The sequence below is a fragment of the Alexandromys fortis genome, unplaced genomic scaffold (genome assembly GCF_014885135.2).
Source record: "Alexandromys fortis isolate MF-2015 unplaced genomic scaffold, M_Fortis_MF-2015_v1.1 scaffold_74, whole genome shotgun sequence".
In the NCBI taxonomy this organism is placed as follows: Eukaryota; Metazoa; Chordata; class Mammalia; order Rodentia; family Cricetidae; genus Alexandromys; species Alexandromys fortis.
In genome coordinates, this window is record NW_026068008.1 from 4,746,240 (window position 1) to 4,772,368 (window position 26,129).

General features: G+C 41.0%; 1 protein-coding gene across 4 annotated transcripts; it reads right to left on the reverse strand.

Annotated features, from left to right (window-relative positions):
* Positions 1 to 3,114: 3,114 nt before the first annotated feature.
* Snx16 (sorting nexin 16) lies at positions 3,115 to 25,086 on the reverse strand. 4 transcript variants are annotated; one of them, XM_050161751.1, is made up of 9 exons: positions 24,917 to 25,086; positions 23,951 to 24,063; positions 22,605 to 23,077; positions 19,750 to 19,836; positions 18,678 to 18,826; positions 10,884 to 10,953; positions 5,851 to 5,987; positions 5,260 to 5,379; positions 3,115 to 4,219 (listed from the first exon to the last, which is right to left on the reverse strand). In XM_050161751.1, exons 3-9 carry the CDS (start codon positions 22,977 to 22,979, stop codon positions 4,123 to 4,125), a joined length of 1,035 nt encoding a protein of 344 aa, XP_050017708.1. In that variant the 5' UTR covers positions 22,980 to 23,077; positions 23,951 to 24,063; positions 24,917 to 25,086; the 3' UTR covers positions 3,115 to 4,122. The 4 variants fall into 4 exon arrangements, with proteins under 4 accessions (XP_050017708.1, XP_050017705.1, XP_050017706.1 ...); XM_050161748.1 differs by having other exon boundaries at positions 23,951 to 24,068; XM_050161749.1 differs by lacking the exon at positions 24,917 to 25,086 and adding an exon at positions 24,750 to 24,908 and having other exon boundaries at positions 23,951 to 24,068.
* Positions 25,087 to 26,129: the final 1,043 nt, after the last annotated feature.

Sequence of the window (26,129 nt, forward strand, 5' to 3'; positions counted from 1 at the left end):
CCTCCGGAACCCCTTCAGCTGGGACTTCACAGTTGAAATCCCCCTTAGCACTGTTCTCTGTGCTCCTACTAGGATGGCCCACTTCCGTGTCCAGCTGCTTTTCTAGTCCAAAGTCTCCAAACCATCCATATTCCTCAACAAAAACCATGGTCAGGCCTGTCACAGTAATACCCCAGTCCCTGGTACCAACTATGTGTTAGACCAAGGCAAATGTAACTAGGGACTTCCTTACCATTTCAGAGTTTAGTTCATGGCAGGGAGCATAGTGGCATGCAGACAGGCATGGTCTGGAAAGAGAGAGAGAGAGAGAGAGAGAGAGAGAGAGAGAGAGAGAGAGAGAGAGAGAGAGAGAGAGAAAGAAGAAGAAGAAGAAGAAGAAGAAGAAGAAGAAGAAGAAGAAGAAGAAGAAGAAGAAGAAGAAGAAGAAGAAGAAGAAGAAGAAGGAGGAGGAGGGAGGGAGAGAGACTGGGGTTGGCATGGGCCTTTGAACTCAGAGCCTACCCACAGTGACACACTTCTTCCAACAAGGTCACACACTTCCTAATCCGGCTCAGATAGTGCTACTACCTAGTGACTAAGCAAATGTATGAGCCTATGGGGGCCATTCTCATTCAAACTACTATAAGGAGTCTCATATTTTTCAATAAACGTCTTTTCATTTTCAAGAAAACAAATTTTATCCATCTAATTCTGCTTTGTTAACAAAATATACAGTACCTTTTGTTGCTAAAATTCCTCTGGAGGTCCTCACAACAAAGGCAGGAGTCCACCCAAATTCATTCTGGGGAACCACTGAATTTACAGAACTTCCTTACAGAGCCTAGGTGGTGGGGGTTACTTAATGTGGGCACTTCTCAAGCCTAACCAGCAGCAAGTGAAAAGACTTACCCAGCAGGGATGAGTGCTTCTCCAGTAGCCATACAGGTAGAGGCCAGTTTAAGACCTCCCTGGGTCTCTGTACACTATAGGACCCTCCCACTGTCCATGTGCAGAGTTGCCAGATGGTGGTGAGCATCTGGGTACTCAAGAGAGAATCTCATGCCTTACTCCACCTCTCTATGCAGGGGTGAACTGCTGACCAGCCCAGTTGGTATCTTTTGCAAAGGAGCAGGGGAAACACAACTGTACTCCCCAAGACGACAGTTGCTTGGCTTGGAGGACAGTCACTTGGAGGACAGACATTATAGACAGAAAAGCCTTTTTTGAACAGCTCCCCCCCCCCCCCATTTATAATTTGTATTCCAAATTTCAGGCAGATTTTCTCAGTATCATAAAACCCTCAATTTGTAGTGGTTTAACAAAGAGCCTTCCCCTCCTCCTGGCCCCACCCCCCCCTCAGAGGGAAAGGCTTCCCATGGAGAGTCTACAGTCTAGCACATTGCCTTCAGGCAGGACCAAGGGCCTCTGAGTGGTTGATTACCTTCTTACAGGAACACATTCCCAAAGTCAACCAGTTGCTTCCTACTTGTCTCTTTAGCCACAATGAGGGCATGGGCTTGATCTACCTCCTGGGAGCTGGGAAACACAGCGCTTAGCTTTCCCAAATCCTATCTTTGCAAAAACTCTGTTCCCCTTTGTTTGCTCATGGACAGTGGATGCTGTCTAAAGAACCAAGAAATTTGGGCAGAAGACCAACTAAGGAGTCCATGGAGGGGCTCTGGCTGCACTTTTTCAAAGGGGTGTGTAGCACTACGTGAGGTGCGGCTACCTTCAGCTACACACATTGTATCAAGATTACTTTATCCTCACTATTACAAAGCATTCCACTTCACTTCTCATGCACAACCTGGATGTTTGCTCTTTACTTTGTGTAGAGATGACACAGGTCTTCGCAAATGACAAATGCAAGCTTTTGTCTTTACATACATAGGTAATGTATGTCTCATTTGAAACTGTGGTCAACCCATTGTCCTTTGATGGGCTACTAATTGCTAGCATTTAAAATGTGCTACCCGAAGTTACTAATAAATGCTAAGGCAGAGCAATTTAGCTTTCTGCAATCAGTGAGTGGCAGGATTCTTGAGCTGAAGTTGAAAGATTATTCACAGTACCTGTTGTTTCAGCTACATTCCAGCTTACTTTAAAGGGCACGACACCTATTCACAAAGACTTTACAGAACACCAAGAATATCAAGTATAAGCTTGAAAGAATCCTAAGCTCACTCCATTCATGTGAAACGGCTCTTACATGGAGTCTGACTTGTGAAAGCTGCACGGACAGGGAGCACAGAGAAAGCAAAGGGGAGGAAAAGTAGCCAACAGCTACTCTTGTAATGGAAAATTCACTTACGGATACTTGGGAGTAAAATGTATTATAAAAATAAAAAATATTCAGCTTCTAAGTATTAGTTTACCTAATAACCAGACTTTGTCATTGAGAACTTTAAATATAATCCGAGAAGTTGGATTCGAAGTTTGTAGTTCCCTTTGAGGCAGACACCAGTACTTTAACACAGTGCATTCGCAAAGACCATTGTGGTCAACTGGTATCGAGTCATTTAAGGGATTGTTCTTTTCAAGCTTTTCGCCAGGCCTACAATAACCTAACACAAATAAGCAGACTCACTTATTATTCTCTTTTCTATCTCCAAGGATAAGTAAGCACATTTTTAATCCTCTTTAACAAAAATGTTCTGATTCAGAGCATATCTGTGTATTCTGACAAAGACTTAATTAATTTTATATTTTGGTAAAAAGTATTTTCCTTGTAAGATCAAAGGTTAACAAGAGTCACTGCATGTATGTGAGCAGAACTTTAAACAACTGCACCACAATATGTATCTTTAGACACTGATACCACTTTAGATTATAAAGGAGAATGAGAATGTTTTCATTTCTCCAGGAGGGTCTTTCAGATTTTAGAAAGCTATGTAGTCCAATGCCAATTGGGATTTTGAGATATTACTGTGATTATAATACACATTAAGAATAATATGCAAACAGTGGAAACAGAAAACACACATTATCAAGATGAAGGGAGGCATTTCTACAACTGTACCAGAGCTGACCTAACATTTCACAAGGCTGGCTCACAGACCTAGAAAACTTCTATAATAACAGTAAAGGTATACATCATTCTTACAGCTAACTCCACTTACTAAAGAAACTCACCAGTTGAACTTGGCACAAAAGAGTTTAATTATCATAAAGTGCATCAGTTGGCTAAATACATTATAAATGAAATCAGCCATATATAGCATAACATCTTCACACACAGAGAAATACAAATGGAACACCAGGAGTCAAGCTACTTGGGGAGTTTGCCGTATATATGGTTATTTATTTTGTTTTCTTTTTCTGTAACTCACTTGCCTCAAAACTGTAATCTATTTTGAAAAGAATATGTCTTGATTAGTACAAAGAGGGAGTGTTCTGAATGAGGCAAACTCCACTGGACCAATGGGTAGAGAATTGAGTTGGATTATGCAGAAAATATGCAAGTATAAGATATTAATAAATCAGGACACTTATAGTAAGTATCTTGACATTAATTAATCATCATTTAAATCAAGGCTGTTTTATCATTTTGCTTATCTAATTACAGAGCTTCAAGACACATTATCTTTGGTTTTAGAAAGTCATCGTTTTTTTTTTTTAAATTAGTATTAACATTTCAAGTAAGCAATTTTTATTTAGAGATGATAGACAAGGCAACATTTCAAACTGATTCATCTTTATCTTCCCTATGGTGTCCACTGATTTAAACCTATATCATATCCGAGATAGAAACATTACCCAGATTCTAACATGCAATTCGTTTTCACCTACTATAACTGGTGATTTAAGACAAGTATACATAACACACACACACACACACACACACACACACACACACACACACACACACAGTAGAGCTTGGAGCAATATACAGGCAAGACACTGTAATAATTTATGTGAAGTATTTAAGAATATGGGCCCTGATAACAATTCTAAATAGTTTTTTTCAGTGTAGTAAATACAATGTTGGGAAAAGACAGTTAAAAGCAGCCATGAATATAGTTCTTATTCCAATAACTTAAAAAAGGAAACTTTATGTAAACTTTATCCACGTGCATTCCTGCTCTCTTCTGTTCCAGTCTTCTTCAGAGCAACCTGCTGAGATGGAGAGCCCCGTCCCCAGTGTTAGTCATCTTCAACACTGTACGCCAACTGCGCGACCTCTATGTCTGCGATCGCACTTCTGGTTTCTCTAGGGTTGAAGTGTGGCTTATTATTAGCTCTGTAAAAGAAGAGGATCACGTCAGTGAAGTGGACAAGGGCAGACACATGCATTCACTTTATTGCTATCTTCTCACAGAAAGGCTACTTACACATTTACTGTGAAGTCTTTACATATTTAACCAGAAATTACTTGTGTGTCTATGTGTACATGTACATGTATATGCAAGTTTATCTTGATCACAGGTGAACTTTAGGTGTCATCCTTACATGTTATTCACTTAAAAGTTACATTAATTCATAGAGAGTGTGTGCATACGTGTGTACGTGCGTGTATGCCCCTGTATGTGTGAAGTCAGAGGAAAACTTAAGGGAGTTAGTTGGTTCTCTCCTTCCACTGAGGTGGGACTAAGGAACTGGATGCCAGTTGTTGGGCTTGGCAGCAAACACTTTTACTCAATAAGCCACCTCACTGGCCTCTACCTGATTTCCCAAGAAAAGTCTCACAGTGGCCTGCAATTTGCTAATTTGGAAAGACTGGAGAGCCAGCCAACTCACTTCTTAGGAAGAAACTAGGGTACTTTAACATCTTTCTTTCTTTCTTTCTCCATGAGCAGATTCATGATCTCGTAACACAAAGTTCATGAAGAATACTCTTTGGATCGAAATGTGCAGGCTGTAGAAAACTAAACATTATTGTGCTGGATAGTTTTATGTCCACTTAACACAAACTAAAGACATCTGAGAGGAGAAACCTCAATTAAGAAAATGTCTCCATAAGATTGGGCTATAGAAAAGCCTGTGGGGCATTTTCTTAGTTGATGATCATAGTGAGGTGCCCAGTCCACTGAGGGTAGTGTCCAGCTCTGGGCAGTCCTGGGTTCTGTAAGCAAGCAGGCTGAGCAAAGCAGAGGAAGCAAGCCAAGAAGCAGCTCCTCTCCATGGCCTCTGCATCAGCTCCTGCCTCCAGGTTCCTGCCGTGTTTGAGTCTTGACTCCCTTCAATGATGAACAGGCAAATCAAATAAACTCTTTCCTCCCCAAGTAGCTTTTGGTCTTGGTGTTTCACCATAGCCACAGAAACCCTAAGACAATTATATACCTAGAGTCTTCATCCAAGACATCCCGACTGACTTGAAGTACAGAGGACTCCACCCTCAGGATCTGCCGACCTTCTGCTCCTGACACATACAGAGATGCTTCAGGTTCTAAGGACAATGTTCTAGAAGTACATTACAACACAGTTACTTCTTCTGCATAAGACAGGTGTGCCTTCGCTGTCATGAAGACATGCAGCATCCTTAGTCTCCAGCCACTACGTCTGCACAGTCAAGCGGCTAAGAAATTGCTGAATGAGGACTCAAGAGTGAACTCAGCAGCTGTCTTTCCCACATGCATTAGTATATACCAGTGGGGAGGAAACCCCAGCTTTCGCAGTTAGAAGTTAGTACGTCATGCTACATCGATAACATGAAAGCACTTCACTTTCTCAACAGTCAGAGTTCTATCTCCTGAGGGTTCTCATCCTGAAATGTTCAGCCTCCTACATCCAATCGGTTTACAAGAAAGTAGGCCAAGAGCCCAGGGCATGGAGAATCAGAAATTTCTTAAGTCACATTCAGATCTAAAGGCCACTGGGCCTAGAATGTGAGGAATCAACTTGCGGGACTGGAGGGAATGTGCCATGACCCACCTCATTCTGCTCTCTAAAGTGTCTATGTGAAGCTGCTTCTCCCCGAGCAGTTTCTTCAGGGACTCCACCTCCTTTTGCTTTTCCAGTAGTTCTCTCTGTAAATGGTAGTTTGTCTCTTCTAAAGTCTCACAGAATGCCTTTATAAAGAACATGCAGGCAAAGAAAAATTATGTACCAAAGCAGTTCCCTTTTATAAACATTACTAAAGAGGAACACAGATATTAAAGAAATACATATGCAAACTCAAGCGATTTCTTCGTCATGCTTATCTTTTTAGATTGCTGCTATTTTGTAATTCCCATGCACAGGGGTACTTGTAAATTCTCGTCCTTGAGAATAATCACAGTGGTGAGCACTGAAAGGGGATGTATCATTACAGATAAAGTAATAGAATATCATGTAAGAAAATGAAGAATAGTATTACATGGCTTTATTTTTAAAATCATAAAAGCTGTTGATTTCTATTAAAAATACAAAACTTTTTTTCCCAAGTATACTCTGAATAAACTATAGTCATTTATTAAAAACAATAGAACCGGTTATTATATCTGATAAACTAAAGGAATTATCAGTCAAATTAGTCTTTCAGACAAGTTCTAAGAAGACTCCAATAACAAAAGCTATTAACAGTATTCAAGTAGCTCTGAAGAACAGAGAAAGGAATGATTCTTGACCTTAGGAAACCGAAACAATTCTAACACCAGATTCAACAATAGATAGAAAGAATAACAATACACTCAGGAATTTGATACAAAATATTATCATCTAAATTCAGCAATTAAAAATGAAATTTTCAGTCGGGTGGTGGTGGTGCACATCTTTAATCCCAGCACTCAGGACACAAAGGCAAGTGGATCTTTGTGAGTTTAAGACCTGCCTTGAGTTACAGAGCGAGTTCCAGAAGAGGTTACAAAGCTACACAGAGAAACCCTGCCTTGAACGCTGCCCTCTACCCCGCCATGAAATTTTCTCTTGCAAATAATTATCATTTGAAATTCTATGAATATAATTCATGTTGATTAAAGACCGCTCACAAAGTTATCCTTATATATGTAATAAAACCACCAACAGGATACAGATACGTACATCCTACAATTTATCAAACTAGGAATAACTTCCTAACCCACGAAGAGACAGTAACAAGTGAACAAACCACAGCTACCAAGAGCTTACAGAAAACATTTCATGATGTCACAGTTTCTTCAAGGTTAGGAAGAAGTGTAAAGTATGCCTGCTATGATGGTTTCACTTTATCTCTAAGGATATATTAGCAAGCACAATAATACAGAAAAAATGCCATGCACAACATTAAAGACCAGTAGGGGAAAATTGGCTATCAGTATTGTAAGGATACAATGAGATATGCAGACAACTCAAAAGGATCTACAAAAATACAGTAGGGATGTGACATAAACAAACAAAATCCAACAATTCAATAACAAAAATTTAGATTATAAAACAGCAACTACTAACAGAATTATTGAAATTAATGATGTCTTGGAAGTTAAAGGAGAAAAGTAATAAAACCTTTATTGAAGAATATTCCCAAGTAAAAAAATAGGATTTTCAAGGAATTCACAAGCTGATTATCAAATTCACATGGAAGAATAAATAGGCAACTTTGAAAACAAACAAACAAACATGGGCGAGAACCTTTGCTCTTCGGACTCTAAGCTTCTAAAGCTACTATAATTGCCTGTACAGAACTGGCAGGAGGAGATAGCTAACTGAAGCTGGACTGACTGGCTTCGAACAGGCCAGATGAATGACTCATGAGACAGGAAGACTTGACTAGTGACGGAGGTGAACACTTTATAAGCGGTACTGGGATGAGTGCTCACCCATACAGAAAAGCAAGTTTTACTATCAGAACATAATTTAAAGATTACATTTGCATACTGGAGGGTAGTTAAATAAAAAACACAGGAAATATGATGAAGTATGGTAATGGGCCAACTGTATCAGAGCCCTATCTAGGCATTAACATAGAACAGCCAGCTGGACACCAAGAAAATCAGCCTAGAATCAAAAGGCTAATACTCTAGGTGAATGAGGACAGGAGCGCTATCTTAGGAAAGGTGTCCCTAGCAACTATGCTTGCAGAATAATCACTAGAAAAGTGTGCTGAGGGAACTATTCTCCTATCAATGAGACCTCAAAACGCTTTGTGCTCTTAGGAAACAGCCAGACACAAACTGCCTTGGATGATGGATGTGAGGCATGCAATCTTCTGTGACTGCAAATACTCATTTTCAAACACAGTCTTAAGACCCTACATTCATTTCACAGAAAAATTCTAGGAGCTACAGTCTACATTGCCTTGTTGAATGCACAGGCTTAATATAGCGTTGGTGATTTATTCCATTAGTTTTTCCAGCCAAATTGGCAATGAATTCATCCGTTCTCCTTGCCAAATAACTAGCCAGTCCCTATGCGATAGTTTTAGAGTTTCAAAAATCTCAACTCAAATCAACTCCATTCTTTCTCAACTTAGTCAGGGCATAGTTATTTATTTATTAATTAATTAATTAATTAAAGATTTCTGCCTCCTCCCCGCCACCGCCTCCCATTCCCCCCTCCCCCAATCAAGTCCCCCTCCCTCGTCAGCCCGAAGAGCAGTCAGGGTTCCCTGCCCTATGGGAAGTCCAAGGACCACCCACCTCCATCCAGGTCTAGTAAGGTGAGCATCCAAACTGCCCAGGCTCCCACAAAGCCAGTACGTGCAGTAGGATCAAAAAGTCAGGGCATATTTTGAATTAAAATATTTAAAAGATATTTTTGTAAAAAGGAAAAATGTAAAAATTAAAAATGTTTAAGAACTGTGTTGAAAGAAGGCAGAACACTCTATCTGAAAGGAACAGAAATCACGAGCTCTCTTCATGAACAGAAAAAGTAGTAATGCCAACTGTTTTGTGTCTACCTAAAATGAAACAAACTTTTCAAACACATTCTAGGTCAAAATAACAAAACGAGCCCAAATCCATGCTGCAGAGACTAATATCACAGTTATTAAATGTGGAGACCAATAACAATCTAGAGAACAGAAACCAGATCAAGGCTGCTAAATGCATCTCCTGAAGTATCTAGTATTTAATAAAACAATAGGAAATAGACAAAACCCAAAAACCCCAAGCACTCTCGGGAAAAACAACAGTTAATAGAAACTATCTCTAAATGACCTCAAATAATGGTATACAAAATAAATGCCTTTTGAAGCAGCTTGTGCATTAGATGCACTAAAGCCAGAAAAAAAAGGTGTATTTATTCTCACTAAATAGTGCATCTTAATAAGAAAGAGTGACAAATAGAAGCAAATTAAATTTTGGAATTAAAAAAATGCAAGGACTAAAATTAGAAAAAAAAATCAGTAAGAAATATTCAATGGCAGACCTGACAAGATAGAACTGTGGATCCCCGAATTCAAAAACAAATCAACAGAAACAATCCAATCTTGAAAACAAAGAAAAAAATGACTTGAGTAAAAATAATTGAGAAAAATCAACAACACTTCAGAGTTATGCAACAAAATGAAAATTAGAGGGAGACACAGGGAGAAGGGTGTATGGGATTGAAAACAACTTCTTAGGAAACCTCCACAGCTGAGGTAAAGCAGTAGCCTCCAGGCCTGGGAAGCTCAGTGAAGGGCAGAGATGAACACAGGCCTCCTGGGGATTCATCACAATCAGGTTATTAAAGTCATGCTTGTGAGGGAATGGAGAAACAGAAGCTCTCCAACTACCAGTGGAAACTACTCAGGTGAAATAGTCCATTTGTTTAGAAAAGTTTCTTTAAAGTTAGATGTTAGGATGCAACAAGAAAACAATTCCTTTCCCAGCAAACCACTGAAGAGAAAGGAGAGCGTGCATGTACCAGTGTGTAGAAGTTGTCCATAGTGTGACTTGGTATAAAACTGCATACACTAAGTATCATTCAGCTGGTGATGGGGGAAATATAAGTTGGTGCACACATTATAAAAGGATAGAAGCATAAAAACTCATGATAGAAGCTATAAAATGGAATACCCTGTAGACATGCTAAGAGAAGGTAGAAAAGATTAAAGTATGTAAACGCTATCATGCACATCATATATACAAACGATTATGTATACTGCATGTGCATTACAGATACAGACATGCCCACAGTATTGCATGAACCTATATATATGAAACAAACAGAAACGGCAAATTTGTAGGGAATGGAAGCAGACTACAGATTGTCTTGGGCTGAGGTGTTTGAGGAGATGTGAATCCTCTAAAACTGGATTTTGGTGATGGTGCCGCAGCTTTATGAATACTAAAAACTCCTAAGCTGGATATTTGACAACAAATGACAAAACAACAAATGAGCAAAGCTTTTGAAATGTTCCTTAAATAAGCTGTTTAAACAGCTACAGCGTTTACTCCAACACAAAGAAGTGCTACAGTTTAGCTGAACAAAACTGCAAGCCTACCAATTAAATCTGTTTCATTTAAATGCCATTAAACATTTGGGGGTAAACTTGCATAAAATTCCAGCTAATCTATTATAGCCAAATCTGTTTTGTGAATCTAGCCTATTGCTTCAAGAAATGGGCCACTTTAATGTGTCAATTATTGCAATCTGAGTAGCATCCAACATGAGCTGAATTGCTAACAAGACAACCCCGTCTACTGCAGAAGAGCAGCTCCAGGGGAGTCTAACAGCAGGTTCCTCACTTGGGGCCTTAGGAAAGAAATGACCATCATAAAATCACATGCCAATTCAAGCAAATTCCTGTAGCATTTCATTAATCTTTTTGTAGTAAAAATATAGCAGAAAGGATTTCAGATTTTTATTACTACATGCCACGTACAAAGTTTTATCTTTTCATTAAACCAGGACCATGTATTTCCATGAAAGTAACCTTTGACTAAACATTAAAAGCTGTCTGTATAAAAACCACTGTAGTTTGAAATGATAATATTTTGCTGTTTGCTAATCCACCCAAGAACCAGTGTAGTAACTGTACTGTATTATCTATTCCTATTTCACGGGACATAGAATACAACACTTACCCTGCTTTCTTCTAGGCTATCAAATGGACCTGGTGGATCATCCAGACAAAGAAATTCTCTCACTGCAAGGCTTTTCAAAGGTAAAAAAATTAGCTGGCATACAAATAGGTTTACAAAAGACAGCACAAAGCAAAAGTTACATTGAAGCTATACAGTGTGTGAGGCAGACAATTTGTAGACAATATATAAAAGTGATTCATGTATGTGTCTTCACGTAAGTAGCCACATGCAAATATCAAACTATGAAAGATACAAAGGCATTATGCTAGTCATAGGACTTACAAATGTAAATAAGAATCACAAGTTTCCTGTCACACAATACACGCAATTCAGAATAACGCAGAGGCAGCAGCCTGGGCAGCCACCCTCACTCTGCCTTTCAGCAGCATCGGCACGGCACCGAGCCCGTCGCCTTGCTATGAAGGGAAGCAGCTCTTACTTACACTCCTCCACAGAGTGCTTCCAAGGTCTGAAAAGCCTTTACTCTGAAACACTGTAAAGACTGCCCTTGCTATGTTGATTATTTATATACATATTTCCCCCAGATATTAAGAGAAAAAATCCTTAATTACTAAATGTTTTATATAATGAAGTATATTGCTTTCTATCAGCAGTGGTTTAAAAAGGTGGATCATCAACTCCCTCACAATAAAATGCCCTCCTCTTTCTAACAGCAATGCCGGGCCTGAGAGCTAACTTGGCATATACATGCAGCTTACAGTTTTTTGTTTTTTGTAAAGGAAAGGAACATGACTGCCACCCTACATAAAGGAGATGCCACCCTGCACTGAAGAGAATGGGACTTGGGTCGCTTTAGTCCTGAGACGTTTCTAATGACAAAGCTGTGTTACTATAATCATGAAGAGGTAAGTTGGGTATTAAGTGAGAGCTCTCCAAAAAGAAAAATAGGAATATAAAAAAGCAGTGTTAATAACATGATGTCCGAAAACAGAAGGAGCCGATGGCAAGCAAATTCTAGACTGTTAAAGCTTTATAATACCAGAAGAAGGACACATGTCCAGGGAGGCTGAGAAAGACAAATGTCCATGAGCACGAAGATCGACAGTGATGTAGAACCAACTGCTACGTTTTTGTCCCTTTCAAGCTTCAGGCAACCACAAGTGATGTTCTACCTGTGTGTGTTTACAGAAACCACCCTGTGGGGAACCAGTTGTTTCCTTTATTTGTCTGCCCGAGGCTTCTACTTCTGAGTCTTCACTCATTCTTGGACCATTCACGGTAACTGGACAGCAAGCATAAAGGATCCTACTCCGTCTCCCGAATGCTTCCTGAACGTCTCCTAGGAGCAGCACCAATGCGCTGACACTGACTGCACCACACCGCTTCAAACGCACAGCAGCTCTGCTGGGCAGGGCATCTCCCTATCTCAGGAAGGGTGTCAAAGTCTAGGCAGAAAAATGACCTTTACAGTGTCACCAAGTACAAGTGGTAGAGATGGACCTTAAATCTGTGTACCTTTCTACCTGAAAATCATTTTGTCTTATGTTTTGGTTAAGCCAAATACTTCTTTGGAGGACACTTTTCTCTGAACACACGCAATCTGCATGTATGACTATCAAGTTCTGGTGCTTAGAATACTACCCCTGGTTTAAGAGCACAGAGTAGGGCAGGGCTGCCGGCCTCTGGTGGAGGAGTTACAGCTCCTCCCACCCAGCCACTCTTTCTATGAAACACCTACAGTCAGATACAAGTGAGCTACAGGAACAAACTGCTCACGGGTTTAACAGGACACTCTGGATGAAAGAGAGACAAGATAATCTGAAAACCAGGAACCGAAAAGCAAGGGAAGACTTGACCCCTGTCCCATGGCAGTATGTTGGGGAAATCAGTTTAAAACTCAAGAAAAAGCAGTTTGTTGCATGCAGTTCAGCCCCGTCTTTACATCCAGGAAAATCTGTGCTCTAACTTGAATCTTTTATTCTCTTAAACAAGTGTTCTCTAAGAGTCCAATTGTACCTTTAATCTATGCTCCTAATAAACCACCCCATTATTAAACTTTCATCTGATATTTACTATTTCTTGTTGCTTATTTCCTTTCATAGATAATTTATTTCCTTAGACTTTGCCAGTTTTTGAAAGATTAGTAGTTTAGTAGCTAAATAGGCTTTTTTTTTTTTTTTTTTTTTTTACAATTCACTTTGCATTCTAAAAGAAAAAAACCATAAAACTAAGGCCTAAACTCAGTAAAAGGTCAAATAAGAATCAATTAAAGAGCCTACTGCAGTGGCACATGCCTGTGTTCGGGAGGCTGTGGCAGGATGGTTATAAGCTACAGGCCAGTCTGGCTTATAAAGCAGGACTTTGCCTCTTAAAAAAATTAAATGAAAGTATATTAAAATGGAAATACCAAATTTGACACAGAAGCCATTACATAAAAGTTTTAAGAGGTGACACGTCTAACTAATTATTCTTTATCAATAAAAATTCAGGAGTAAGATATTGGGGTAAGAACCTGAACGATGAGAGAAGCTGCGGCGAAGCCACCAGTGACCTCCCTTCTTCTTCCGTTCCCTCCTCCAAAAGGGCTGAGATCTTCAATAAGCCCCGCCTCACTACTTCGTCAGTCCTCCAAAACCTCTGTGGTTAAATCTGGTCAGCTAGTGGCTCCACTCTCTCATTCAAAACAAACTTTATTGTTAGAACACAAAGTATCATACAGCAATGAGGATTTCAGATGAAAAGATACACACCAAGCTATTGAATACACCCTTAAAGGTGACACTGAGGAGTCAAGGCGGAGAGACAATCAGTGAGGCTTCTCAAGCAGTGGGAAAGGGTGGTAAGGGGGCTTAGATTCTGACTACTTTCCCTGGATACTTCTAGCCTACTAGAGCCTCTACTCTAGGTGGTCCTTCGTGACCTGCACTGGTGTGACTCTTCCTCCACTACTGCAGCAGCCTACTTCCTGACCTGGAGCTGTGTCTCAGCCCACCTGCCTCCACTCATGCATGCTGTCGCCCTGGCTCAGCACGCTCACCCTGACCTGCCTCCTGGGCTTCACGGTTCAGCTGGTCTAGCACTATCCGTAGAAGCTTCTCATTACGCACCTCTCCCTTCTCCGACAGGTCTGCTGTTAGGGTCTGAAAGCTTCTTTCCACAGGACTTCTTACGGTTTAACGGGTAGATTTAAGAGTTTAAAAGGAGAAGACACCGGAAAGAGGTGTACTTCGCTCCGGCAAACCAAATACCATGCTGTTCCCAACATATGACCCTAGGCTTTACTGCTGCAGTTTGATTAGAAAGTTCTGGCAAACCCTTCTTCACTCTCTCCAACATGGTACAAATACCATGAATTCTTTAGAGCCTAGCCCAAATGTCATAGGTTCTGACATTTCCTCAGCTAAAAGATACACTTCTTTCCACTCTCACTTCTGGGGCACATGTTCTCACTTCAATTTAATACAGGACCGACATCCACTTCATCTTAGTGAAGCCGTACTTTCACACAATACGCTCTAAATAAAAATTTCTTAAATGGGTAAAAATTCTAATACATCCCACTATCATGGAAATAGTGTTTTGTAACTAGACCTGGAAACAATATTCTGAGCACTTTAAACTAGGAGTTTTAATTTCCTTTCCCGTTTCCCCAGCTTTCGCCTGTCGCAGCTGGAGCAGTTCTAAAGCACTGAGTGCTGCCAGCTGTGCAGTGACAACAGCTGCGTGGTAAGGCGCTCTGGCTACTGGAGAGTTCAGTGCACATGCTCACCCGAGGGGACAGTGGAGACTGAACGGACAGGCAATTATTTATATGTAATAATAAAGACACACTTACGCTTAACCTTTCGATATTTTGCTGTGTACGGGAGCTTGCCCGTGTGTCTGTCTGCACTACATGCACACCATGCTCTCAGAGAAGAGAAGAGCTGGGAGATCCTCTGGGAGCTGCAGTTACACATGGTTATTAGCTGCCCTGTGGGCACTGGAATGTGGAACTCTTCCAAAGGAACATCAGTCAGCCCCGTTAACCCCTGAGCCAACACTCCAGCATCCCAGACAGACAGACAGACAAACAGTGTAGGCCTTTGTATAGGCCAGGCTCGTCTGGAAACTGAGATGTTCCTGCCTCATTCCCTGTGTGCTTGAGTATATGGTACACCACCGTACATTTCTTTGTAAATGTATACATTTTGTCGGAAATTTTTGTTCTCTTTTCAGCATAGCAAAAGGGAAAGATTCTTCTCTCCTACACTTTCAAGTACAATGAAGACTTTGAACAGCGAATTTTTCTTCCCTCTGCTACGCGACTTGACAAGGAAGAGACCGTGGAGTCCTGCACATGGAGCACAACAGGAACACTGCCCCGAATGGCAGAATTGCTGCAAGGAATTCAGCCTCGGACAGGCTGAGAAGTAGGCATTATGTTTATAGAGGAACCAGTCCTGGAAGGTGGAGAGAGGATGCAAACACAGAGCAGGCAGCTACCATGTCAGTTTTAAGAAGCTGACCTTGAATTTCAAAATAGATCTTTGGCAGCCTTAGGCTTACTACACATCTTTGAATTCTTCCTTTTTGATTCATACATTTTTTTCTGACCCCCAAACTCAACCTTACCTTCCAAACATACAGATCCTACTTCCAGTACTGCTCCTCCTCCCTTCCAGTGCTGCTCCTCCTCCCTTCCAGTGCTGCTCCTCCTCCCTTCCAGTGCTGCTCCTCCTCCCTTCCAGTGCTGCTCCTCCTCCCTTCCAATGCCTCTACTTTAAAAATCTTCATCAGACAGAGCTGTAATTTACAAACTTCCTTCTTTTACTCAAACAGAAGCCCGATTTCTCTACAGACATGAGACCAAGGAGTTATGGGGTTAACCCTTATGACAGATAAATAATCCTTTTCTTTACCTTCTTATGCGTAACAATTAAAGAAACCTCTTTCACTGTAAGCTACATGTTACATAATACCCCCCAAATTAAAGTGTACTTTGTCATAAAACAAAAGTATTTTATTTTCAATCAATATAACTTCTTAACTGGATTCCGTGAATCCTGATGATGTAAAACAAAAGCAGTAATAGGCCTAGATGAATAAATGTTGAAGTACACTAGATACTTTGTAAATTTTAATCCTCTAAGATGCCAAGAAAACGAATACTTTCACCATCTTACTTGCCAAAAAACTTTAATTTTCCTGAAATGCACATTTGTAAATTAAGAAAAGCAACTACCAATGATCAGAGATGTGCGGTCTCAGTAATCTTTCAAAGAAATGTTTTGAGATTTATTTTGTGCATTTAAGTGATTTGTCTGCATGTAAGTAAGTAAGCTATGAGCCTGCTGCCATGGAGGTCAGAAGAGGGACTTGTGCCATCTTAACAGATGGCTGGAGACTGACCGCAGGCCCTCTGTGCAGGAAGACCTAATGCTCTTCTCTCTCTGAGACAGGCTCGCTCTACATAGCCCTGCCTGGTGCCTGGCCTGGAACCCACAGAGATCTGCCTGCCTCAAGAGCTGGGTTGAAAGGCATGCTCTATCCCATCTAGTTTACATCTATTCTTTTCATTTGCAGTTCTAAGGTTTAAAGTCCCGTGTAAACAAGGCATATGCTCTTTACTGACCTACATCTTTTTCTTTTTCCTGTTAAGTAGATTTGATCTACTTTATTTCATCTATTTTATTTTTTGATATGACCTTTGCATGCATCCCAGGCTGGCCTCAAACTCACAGTTATCTGGCCTTTACCTCCCAAGAGCTGGTACCCCAGGCTTCTGTACCACATTTGACTGCAATGCCTAACTTTTGATGACTGAAATCTAGTCCTGGTAATTTTGAAATCTATGCATCTGAATAAGTTACATTTTGTTTCTTAAAAAGCAAATTGTAAGCAAAGTTACTTAAAGTGGTCCACAGAGTGTAATGTAGCACATTTTCAGTACAAAGGTTTACTGAATATGGGGAAGAGAAAAGAGCAAGCATGCACAGATTTCTTTATTACAGTTCCTTTATGGTATAGTGTAAGATAAATTTCAAGCACCTTTTCTATGATTTGAGTACTTAAGAGTTATTATTGTTATTGCTTTTTTTGTTCTGGCATTAATGATAACTTTTCTTCTTTTGCATTTTGAAAAATGTAAATATATATATTTCTGTGCATATACACACACAAGTATTTTGTCTCATTTGCACAAACTTCTCTTTTCTAATAGAGTTAACAACAGGTTTGGCATTCACTTATTGAAGAGATTGTGAGAGCTGACCGAGTCTACACTGTGCTAGCATGGCACATTGTATGTACAACAATGAAATAACCACGTAAGTAAACCTTACAATCTGGTGAAAGAAACAGAACCAAATAATCAAAAATATTTTGCAAACCAAAATATGGTAAAAGTCAAGAAACAACCGGCCTTTCTTAATGGGCACGCCATGAAAATTACGCTGGTAATGGCTAAAGTGCTATCTTCTCATTCTCAAGCTTGCTACAAAGCTAGCATCATCCTACCTAGAAAAGCAGATGTTCACTACATACCACTAGGAGAGAACTTTAAAACCAGTGATGGCCTCCTACAAATACTATGAGGAAGGAGAGACCTTGTTTTTTGTGCTGGAGAGGCAAGGGGCTAGTCAAGAAAGCCAGTTACCTAATGAAGTGCATCTGTGTTGAAAGTTTTGGGATGTATACGAGTTACCAGAGAGGAGAAGTCTGAAACACTGCCTGTCTAGGAAACATACTTGCAGACCAAGGAGTATGATAATGCTAGATAAGGAGATGGATACGGCAGATGCACAGAGAATGGAGAGATAACGAATCCGTGGTGGAAAGACAGTCCAGTAGGCTGGGACCAGAATGACCTCATCAAACTGCGTCACAAAAGCATGAGAGGCTGCAGTGAACTACAGAGGGAGAGTGAACGAGGGGAAGGCAGGCGGGGAGATTACAGCAATTCAGGTGGAGACCTGCTTGCAGGAGGATGGGGATGGCAGCGACACAGGAAAGTAGACACGCATGAGTGGGTCCTAAACACGAGGAGAGACTCAAGTCGTGAGGGCTGTGTGAAAGATGACTGGCAGGTCTGGGTAGACACCAATGCGTCTGAAGGCCATTCTCAGGCCGAGGCCGCCCGCCCTGACGAGCAGGTGCTCATGCTGAGCATGCAAGGTTGAAGGTGACATGCAAAGACGGAGTAGAACAAAGGGAAGAAGAGACACAGGGTTTCTGGTTATTTTCCATCATGATCTGAACAGCGAAAATAGCCATAGACATGTACCATATACTACTGTTCACTGTAAATGTTCTCTGTAGCTTTTGTAAAACAGTCCTAATTTTTCTACTAATGTAAATACGTCCAACAAGATAATTCACTAAGGGATTTTCTTATATTCAGAAGTAAAAAAAAATAATAATCTTGATCCGCTGTTCAATGTTTCCAGAAATTTATTTTACTACATGTATTAATCCTAACTTCCTAATTTTTATGTTACTTTTTATATTACCATAAAAATATTAGCCTCAAAATTATTGTTACATTAACAAAAAGTTGAATACTATATACACTTTTGTTTAAATGCAGGATAACATGCAGGATACAAAAATAGAGTTTCCCTTCATGTTTAAAAATTTACAAATGAAATGACAAATAAATTCCTTCATTGAAAGAAAGCAAGAAAATTCCATGTAGAGATCTGAAATAATTAAGTAATAATAACAATAATATTTAATAATAAATCCCCGCCCTCCATTATGTTGTGCTTATATGAAGTTGTTCCTAAATTATTCTTCAGTTTAAATTGGCTTGTGAAATGATTTTATAATCTCTTATTTCAGTTTGTTACATACCAGTTAGCAATGTCCTTGTGAGCTACTAAGTTTTGAAGAAATGCTTGCAATCCTAATTGTCTATCTTCTAAAAAGTCCGCATTGTAATTATCTTTAAACCAGCGCTTTGGAGGAAGTGCTAATCGAAAGCCTGGAAACATCTCTTTCAACTGGAGAGAGAGAGGGAGAGAGAGAGAGAGAAACATTAAACTCAATGACATAAATGGAGTACTGTTCTAAACCATTAGCTAAATGAAATTATTCACCAAACAAGCTAACATAATGAAACCAACTAAGGCTTTTTCTTCATTTGCTTCTTGGTGGCTCCCAGGTGTGCTGCGGGCATTCCAGTTGCTCCAGGGCCTGCACATGGGATTCTCCACTTTCTCTCATTAGTCATCCCTGTGCATAAGGAGTGGATTCACTGCGGCTGTAATTTGCATTTCTGATTCCATACATACTGTTAAATACTATATAACTAGCTATCTGCATATCTTCTCTTCAGCTTCGGAGTAGTCACTGACCGATGTTGGGCTGCAGCTCTGCAGATGGAGGACTCACAAATATGGACAGATCCATGCCCTAAGACAGCAGCAATCAAACAAGTGACTTGTCCCTACAACGTTAAGTAACTAAACGCTGACCAAAGCCTGAATGAGCTTGGAAGCTGATTCTTCCCTTGAGACGCCAGATAAAAGAGTACAGCCTGGCCCATGATTGGCTGTGAGCTTGTCTGGGCCTAAAAAGCACCCACATCTCATTGCAAGCCACTTTAGGGAGAGTTTTAAAAGTGTCAGCAGTAACAAAACTAATACTAACATCACAAACTTTTGTTCATTTCCCTTTAATTATAAGTGATGTTATGTAGATTTTTCTCAAACTTTTGAGGTTATATAATCATACAGAAAACATTAAACATTTACTACCTATATTAGGACAATTTTTATATAAATAAGCAGCTAACAGTGCAGATGACACAGAAGATTCTTACAGTGAAATGAAGTCTATGATTTTCCTATGAACCCACAAAGACACAGTGAACAGATTCATAACTCACAAATGAGAGGCAGCTTGGGATTTACTGACTACTTACTTTGTCATTAAGCCTAGAGAAGTCAGTGTATCTTCTGAAAACCACCCAGCTCTCTTCTGGGGTTTTCTTTACTAGTATTTTATATACCTAGGAAGAGAGAAAGGGAGAGATACAGAGAAAACGATATTGAGACAAGGGAGAAGAGAGGGAAGACAAAGAGGTCAAACATTTCTAGAAAACTTTACTTGATATATCAAGTACTTTTTACACAAGAAATATGAAATCATTTAGATAATCAAATACATGGAGATGGAGACACCAAAATAATTTTTAAAACTATGACCAAGATAAAATGCACAGCACATGTGTGGAGGTCAGACAGCAACATCTGGAATCGTTCTCTCCCTCTACCATGAGGGTCCGGGAATGAGTGAAGGCCATCAGCTTTGGTGGCGAGCGCTTTTATTCCCAGAGCCGCCTCCCCAGCTTGCTTCTACTTATTAGCGGCACCATTGTGGAGGTTAGGCTTCAATACAAGAATCTAGGTGGACCAAACACTCACCCCTAGCAGACTTTTTTGTTTTTATTTCATGCACATTGGAGCCTTGCCTGCATGCATTTCTGTGTGAGGGTGTCAGATCTTGGAGTTACAGACAGTTGTTAGCTATCATGCGAGTGTTGGGAAGTGAAACCAGGACCACTGAGCCATCTCTCCAGCCCCCTAGCAGACTCTCAATGACTACACATTCTTACATAAGATGGGCGGGTCAAACTAAAGAAACAGCATCAGGTCATAATTGGTGAAACATTATGAATGATGCTTTCACACTGACTTGCATCTTATCCCAGTGGTATGACAACTGCATCCTATACTAGATTGTTTCTTCAAAAATTTTAACAGTTTTTCTTGGAGGTCCTCTCCTCTAGGCATAAGTTAACAGCATGAACCATCAGCACAAACACAAAAACTTTACTGCAAGAAAATCCAAAAACAAACTCTTTGATCTAATGTGTGGCAGGGTTAATGAAAAACACATACAGCCCAATACGCATAAACACACAATATTAAAGTATATAAACTAGGCTGGGTGTGGTGGCCCATGTCTATAACCACAGCACTTGGAAGGCGGAGGCTGGAAGATTTGTATGAGTGCAAGACCAGCCTGGTCTATACAGTGAGTTTTAGAGACAGCCAGAGCTACATAGGGAAACCCTGTATGAAAGTACTATAAAAGAAACAAATGAATCAATACCCCAAAATATTAGAACTGGACAAATTTTTTTTTAAAAGTAGTTAAAAAACAGAAAATAAATAAATATAGATTTCCTCTGAGAGTATCAAACAGCTATACCAGACAAATTTGACCACAAGACCTGCATCGGCAACTACACAACACTATTAAAGACTTCAAGTCGATGGTTTATCAGCTAGGTGAAGATGAAGGTTCTGTCCAGCTGATCTGCAGACCGAAGAAAACCAGTGCACAGGGCAGACACAGCAGAGGCCATCCTGAGAAACAGCTTGAGTGCTGCAAACACTGGGTATTAAATCTGTACTAATCAGGGTTGTGGAACTGGTAAGACAGAAAAATGGAGCATAGAAAGGACTCACCTTTATGAACTATGTCATAGGCAACACTGGGGAAAAGCACTTAAGTAAAAGTCTGATTAAGAGATTTCCCAGAAAAATAGAAATGGCTTAGCCTTTCATCATAACATGGACATAAGAATTGTGCCTGGATGGTCTGCTGATGTAAAACGTGGAAGATCTAACAAAAAAAGTTGGGCAAAAACATTAGAGGAGGCAACAATTATAAAAAAGTGCTAGGCAGAGTTATGCTTAGTAGACATGGCCTAATCCTAGCATCTGAGAAGCCATGGCAGCAGAAGAACATGTCAGAGAGAGCCCGGGTTACACAGTGAGACATCATCTTAAAGAAGAAATGAGGGAAAAGGTATTAATAAGGAAAGAGAAGAGCACACTGGGGCACGTTACAGCTGTATCTATCACATGACCTAAGGAAAAGTAAGAACAGTCACAACACACACATCTAAAAATGGACTTGTGTATAGAACGCAGAGAACGGCAAAATGGAGATGTATAAGAGAATGTGTAAGAGAATATCCAATAGCTAAGGAGGATGTTTGTTGGGTGGGTTTTTTTTTTTTTTGGGGGGGGTAGGAGTTCGAGACTGGGTTTCTCAGTATAGCCCTGGCCGTCCTGGAACTCCCTCTGTAGACCAGGTTGGCCTTGAACTAACAGATCCACCTGCAATCTCCAAAGTGCTGGTATTAAAGGCATGTGCCTCCACGTTAGCTAGGTAAGAAAACTCACATCTTATCTAAACTGGAACACACAAATTAAGAAGGAAGAGAAAAGGTGACACACTAGTTAGGTGTGGAAGGAGTGGAAATCCCACACACTGCAGTGGAGCGACCCCTACAGAGCACGGCTCACCAGTCTCTTTCACAGCTGGGCCTCTGAACTAGGCCTTTACTCCTAAGTGTACTGCAAATGGAAATGTGTACGTGTGCTTCCCAACTGATCAACACTAATATCACAGCAGTAGTGTCTGGAAGCAAGTATTGCCAACAATAAAAATGAGCTACCTGCTGAAACAACACTGGATCCTAAAGAGTACATGCTCAACAGCCACATTAAGTCAAGGACAAAACGGGGCAAAATTAACTGAGACTACCAGAAAAGCAGCGGGTGAGTGGGTACTGGCTGTCACGGAGCATGAGGTGCTCAAAGTATGCAGACCATGTTCTTTTCCTTTATCTATGTGCTAGTTACCGAGTTGTCTGCTGGGTAAAAGTCACAGAACCTTACGGTAAAGAATGTGAAGAACGGGACTGTCTAAAAGAGCACACGCTTAAGGACACAGGCAGCCAGTCTCTGAAGCAACACTTACAGTAAACTTGGCTCGCTCTTCCATAACTTCATAACCCAGAATGGTCGGTGTAGAAGGTCTCTCTTCCCAGTTCACTGAGTCAGCATGCTGCTCTTCAGTGTCTCTGGGTCTAGCAGAGTATTCAATGGATGAATCTACGCCTGTAAATTTGGTCCTGATGAGAGGACTGCCACAGACTGAAGATGTACTATCCATCCGATCTTGAACATTCGTCTGCTTAAAATTACCCATATTTGGGTCTTCTAATTGGCCTCTGGAAGAGTTTGAGCTTGTGGAGCCACTACCGAAAGAAGAACTCCGTTGATTTCTGCTGGCTGTAAAACCAGAAGCTGAGTTTCCTATTGGCATGGGAACTGGGACATAAGGGGTTGCCATCTTCTTTGGCCTTGGCAACAAACCTGTACACCTTTGACTCCAACCCTTAAAGGACAACCACTATGCAGTTCATTATTTTCTTCTTAGAAATTCACTATCTAAAATGAGAAGGAAATATTGAAGGGTTAGTGTTCTACCTAACATATACTCCAAAAGAAAACTTTTTTTTTTAAATTTGTGGTACTCAATTATTTTATGAAGACATACTTCTGATATCTTTAATTTGAATCACTTCTGTGGACTCTTGTTTGAAGGTAAAGAGAACCAACTTACTCAATTTCTCTTTTCTTAACCCTCATAATACATGGAATTCTTTTTTCTGCCTACTTTCATTTCTCCATTTTTGCAATACTCATTTCAAATGGACTTAATCCTAACACACATACAAACACACCCTCCCAACAGAGTTAAAATAAGAGATTAAAATAAATTGTTGTCATCTGAGAGTACTACAAGAACAGCATAGGAACAGAAAAGAAAAATCATTCACATTGCCTTTTTATATACCAAGGACGTAAGCATGCTATTCATAGTCAATCACAAACTTAGTAGTATGTATTCAGAAGTACTCTTATTTTGGTAGAGACTTGTAAATGATAGGCAGATCCTCTCCCCTTCACAAAAATTGTTTTTAATTTTTAGTTGGGGTTTTGTTGGGGACTGCAGACCACCAGACCCTGAATTTCCTGTAAACACTTGTTTTCCTCTGCTCTGAAGCCTGCTGCTCTGAGCACCAGACACTGATGGCAGGGGAGTGGGTTCTGATGGGTCTGTAGCTGAAAGAGCTGGGGTGTGGCCAGAGCCCTATATAAGCTGCCCTGAACACAGTAAAGGGGGCATTCTTGTTTCAAGGATGACCCGTGTCCCCATGTCTCTGTATGTTTTTAAATCTCCAGCCTAATTCCTGGCTAGTGGACCGTACTGTAGCGCGAAGAGCACACACTGGGCTTTACAGGGTCTTGCTGACTTACCAAGGTGCTCCCTGTGAACTCGCTAAGAAGTCCAGATAGACTTGAACTCCTGATCTTCTTGCTTCAGCCTCGAGCGCAGGGATATGCACCTAAACCACCAAGCCAGCAACAAACTGTTCTGAAGACAACATTTTATAAAACTTAGCATCAAATAGATTTAAAAATAAATTTGATCAAGTTAATGAATTTTGAACAAAATTTAATCAGGTTGTACAATCAACAAGATTAAAGGATTAAGATTTTGTTTTGGTTTCTAGATGACTAATTCTCAATCTAGGGCCCAAAAGATGTTTGTATTTTGTATCAGAGTCATTTTGTACTATAAAAGGTAATGACTTATCATCCCATCACTAAGTAACAAACTCTAAAATCTGAAGTGCTGACTTCTAGAAATGACAGGTCTATACACAACAACAGGGCACCTACCAGCCTGGCTTCATTTGCTCAACTCCACTGCCCTTGGTAAGATGCTGAAACAGGGTTTTTAACCTCGTGTGGCCAGTGAACCTTCCTTACAGTCGAATATTCAAGAACCCCCAGCTGCTGATTCACCTCTTGAGTTCTTCCTGACGCACCCCGCCCCCCCCCCCAAAAAAAAAGAAGAAGAAAGAAAGGATAACTGAGAATGACTTCTCAGAGTTCTCAGCGCCAGCGGTTGACATCTGTCACCTGAGGCCCCAGGCTGCCAAAGACGGCCTACGCGTGCACCCCGGAATTCCTCGAGCCGAGCGGAGGGCGTGTCGCGCGCGTTCTTGGGGACGCCTGACGTTTGTCCCCCATGAGGATGCGCCAATGCTACCTGTCTCACTTGGACGGGAGGTGGGTGGCAGCAGGCCCGGGGGACACGGCAGGGCGGTGTGGTCTTCCAGACCCCCAGGGTGATGAAGGTCAGGGTTGACGTGGGGTCCCGCAGCGGCCCCGCACCCTCCGCCAGCCGTCGAGGCGGCAGGTGTCCCCGCGTCCTACCTCGGCGCGCTCTGCGGCCCCCGCTTTCAGGTTAAGGAAGGCGGCTCCCCTTCGACAGCGGCAGGTCGCCTCCTCCCCGGGATGACGCACGTGACCTTTACCCGAAGGCAGCTGCTCAGAGCCAGTGCTCAGCCGCCCAGCCCGGTTCCCGCGAACACGAGAGAGGGAGGTTGGCGGGGGCTGCGGCTCCAGGAAGTGACGTCACAGCATGGTGCCCGCCCCCGGAGGCTCGCACTAGAGTTGTTGGTCCCTGCCTCTGAAGTAGCGAGAACAAATCCAATCTCCTCCCAGGGAATCGATGGCTTGTCACAGGCTTTATTATTAAAAGCGACTTTCTGAGAAGTGGGGCTACAGTATCTGGTTTGCCAAGTAGGTGACAAAAAGACTTCATTTCCCAGGAGGCACTGTGGGTAACCTAGGTTCAGGCTCGAGCTTTGCATTATGGGACTTGTAGTTATCACTAGTTTGGGGGCTAAAAGGATATTAGTCATTTTCCATAAGTAGCAGCTCTTTGATGTATGAAAACTGATTTGAAAAATAGGCACGTAGGACATTATTTTATTGTGTATTCGTCCAATGTAATTTAGAATTTTTCTCTGGCAAAGATTCCCGAATTTCTTAGTAATTTATTCCAAGTGATAGCAATACTGGGCTGCTTAGGACCTATGATGTTTCAGTAACTATTGCTTGATGGCTATAGATCAAAGTTTACAGGACCATTTATCAGTAGGATCGTGCAGTCTTATTTAAAGATCTTTTCATGATTCTAGGTCTTTGGAGCAATATCAAGTGAATAAAAAAAAATTAAAAAAAAGAAAAGGAAACATGAATGCTCTTAGGTATGGTGGAGGAGAAGGCTTATTGTTGAATGTGGTCGAGCGTAGGTAGAGGCAGACCCTGGATGTCCGGGGAGGCTCATTTGGTCATGACCAGACTTAGCTGTGCCCTGTGGGAAGAGGGGGAGGAGAAGGAAGAGGGGAGAGAGGGGACCTAGTGCAGCAAACAGGAAGCCAAAAGTACAAAAAAGGGCAGGTAATCAAAATGTCTGGATTATATAGGGAAGAACAGCCTAGTACCCTTGATTGGTGAGTTCAGGCTAGGGGGCCATGTATGCCAGCCAGGAGTATCCTGTAACAGATAAGGACTGAGGGATGCTGGGAGTAATTGGTGACCAGGTCAGCTTTGATGCTGAACAGGGCGCTATTGGTTAGGT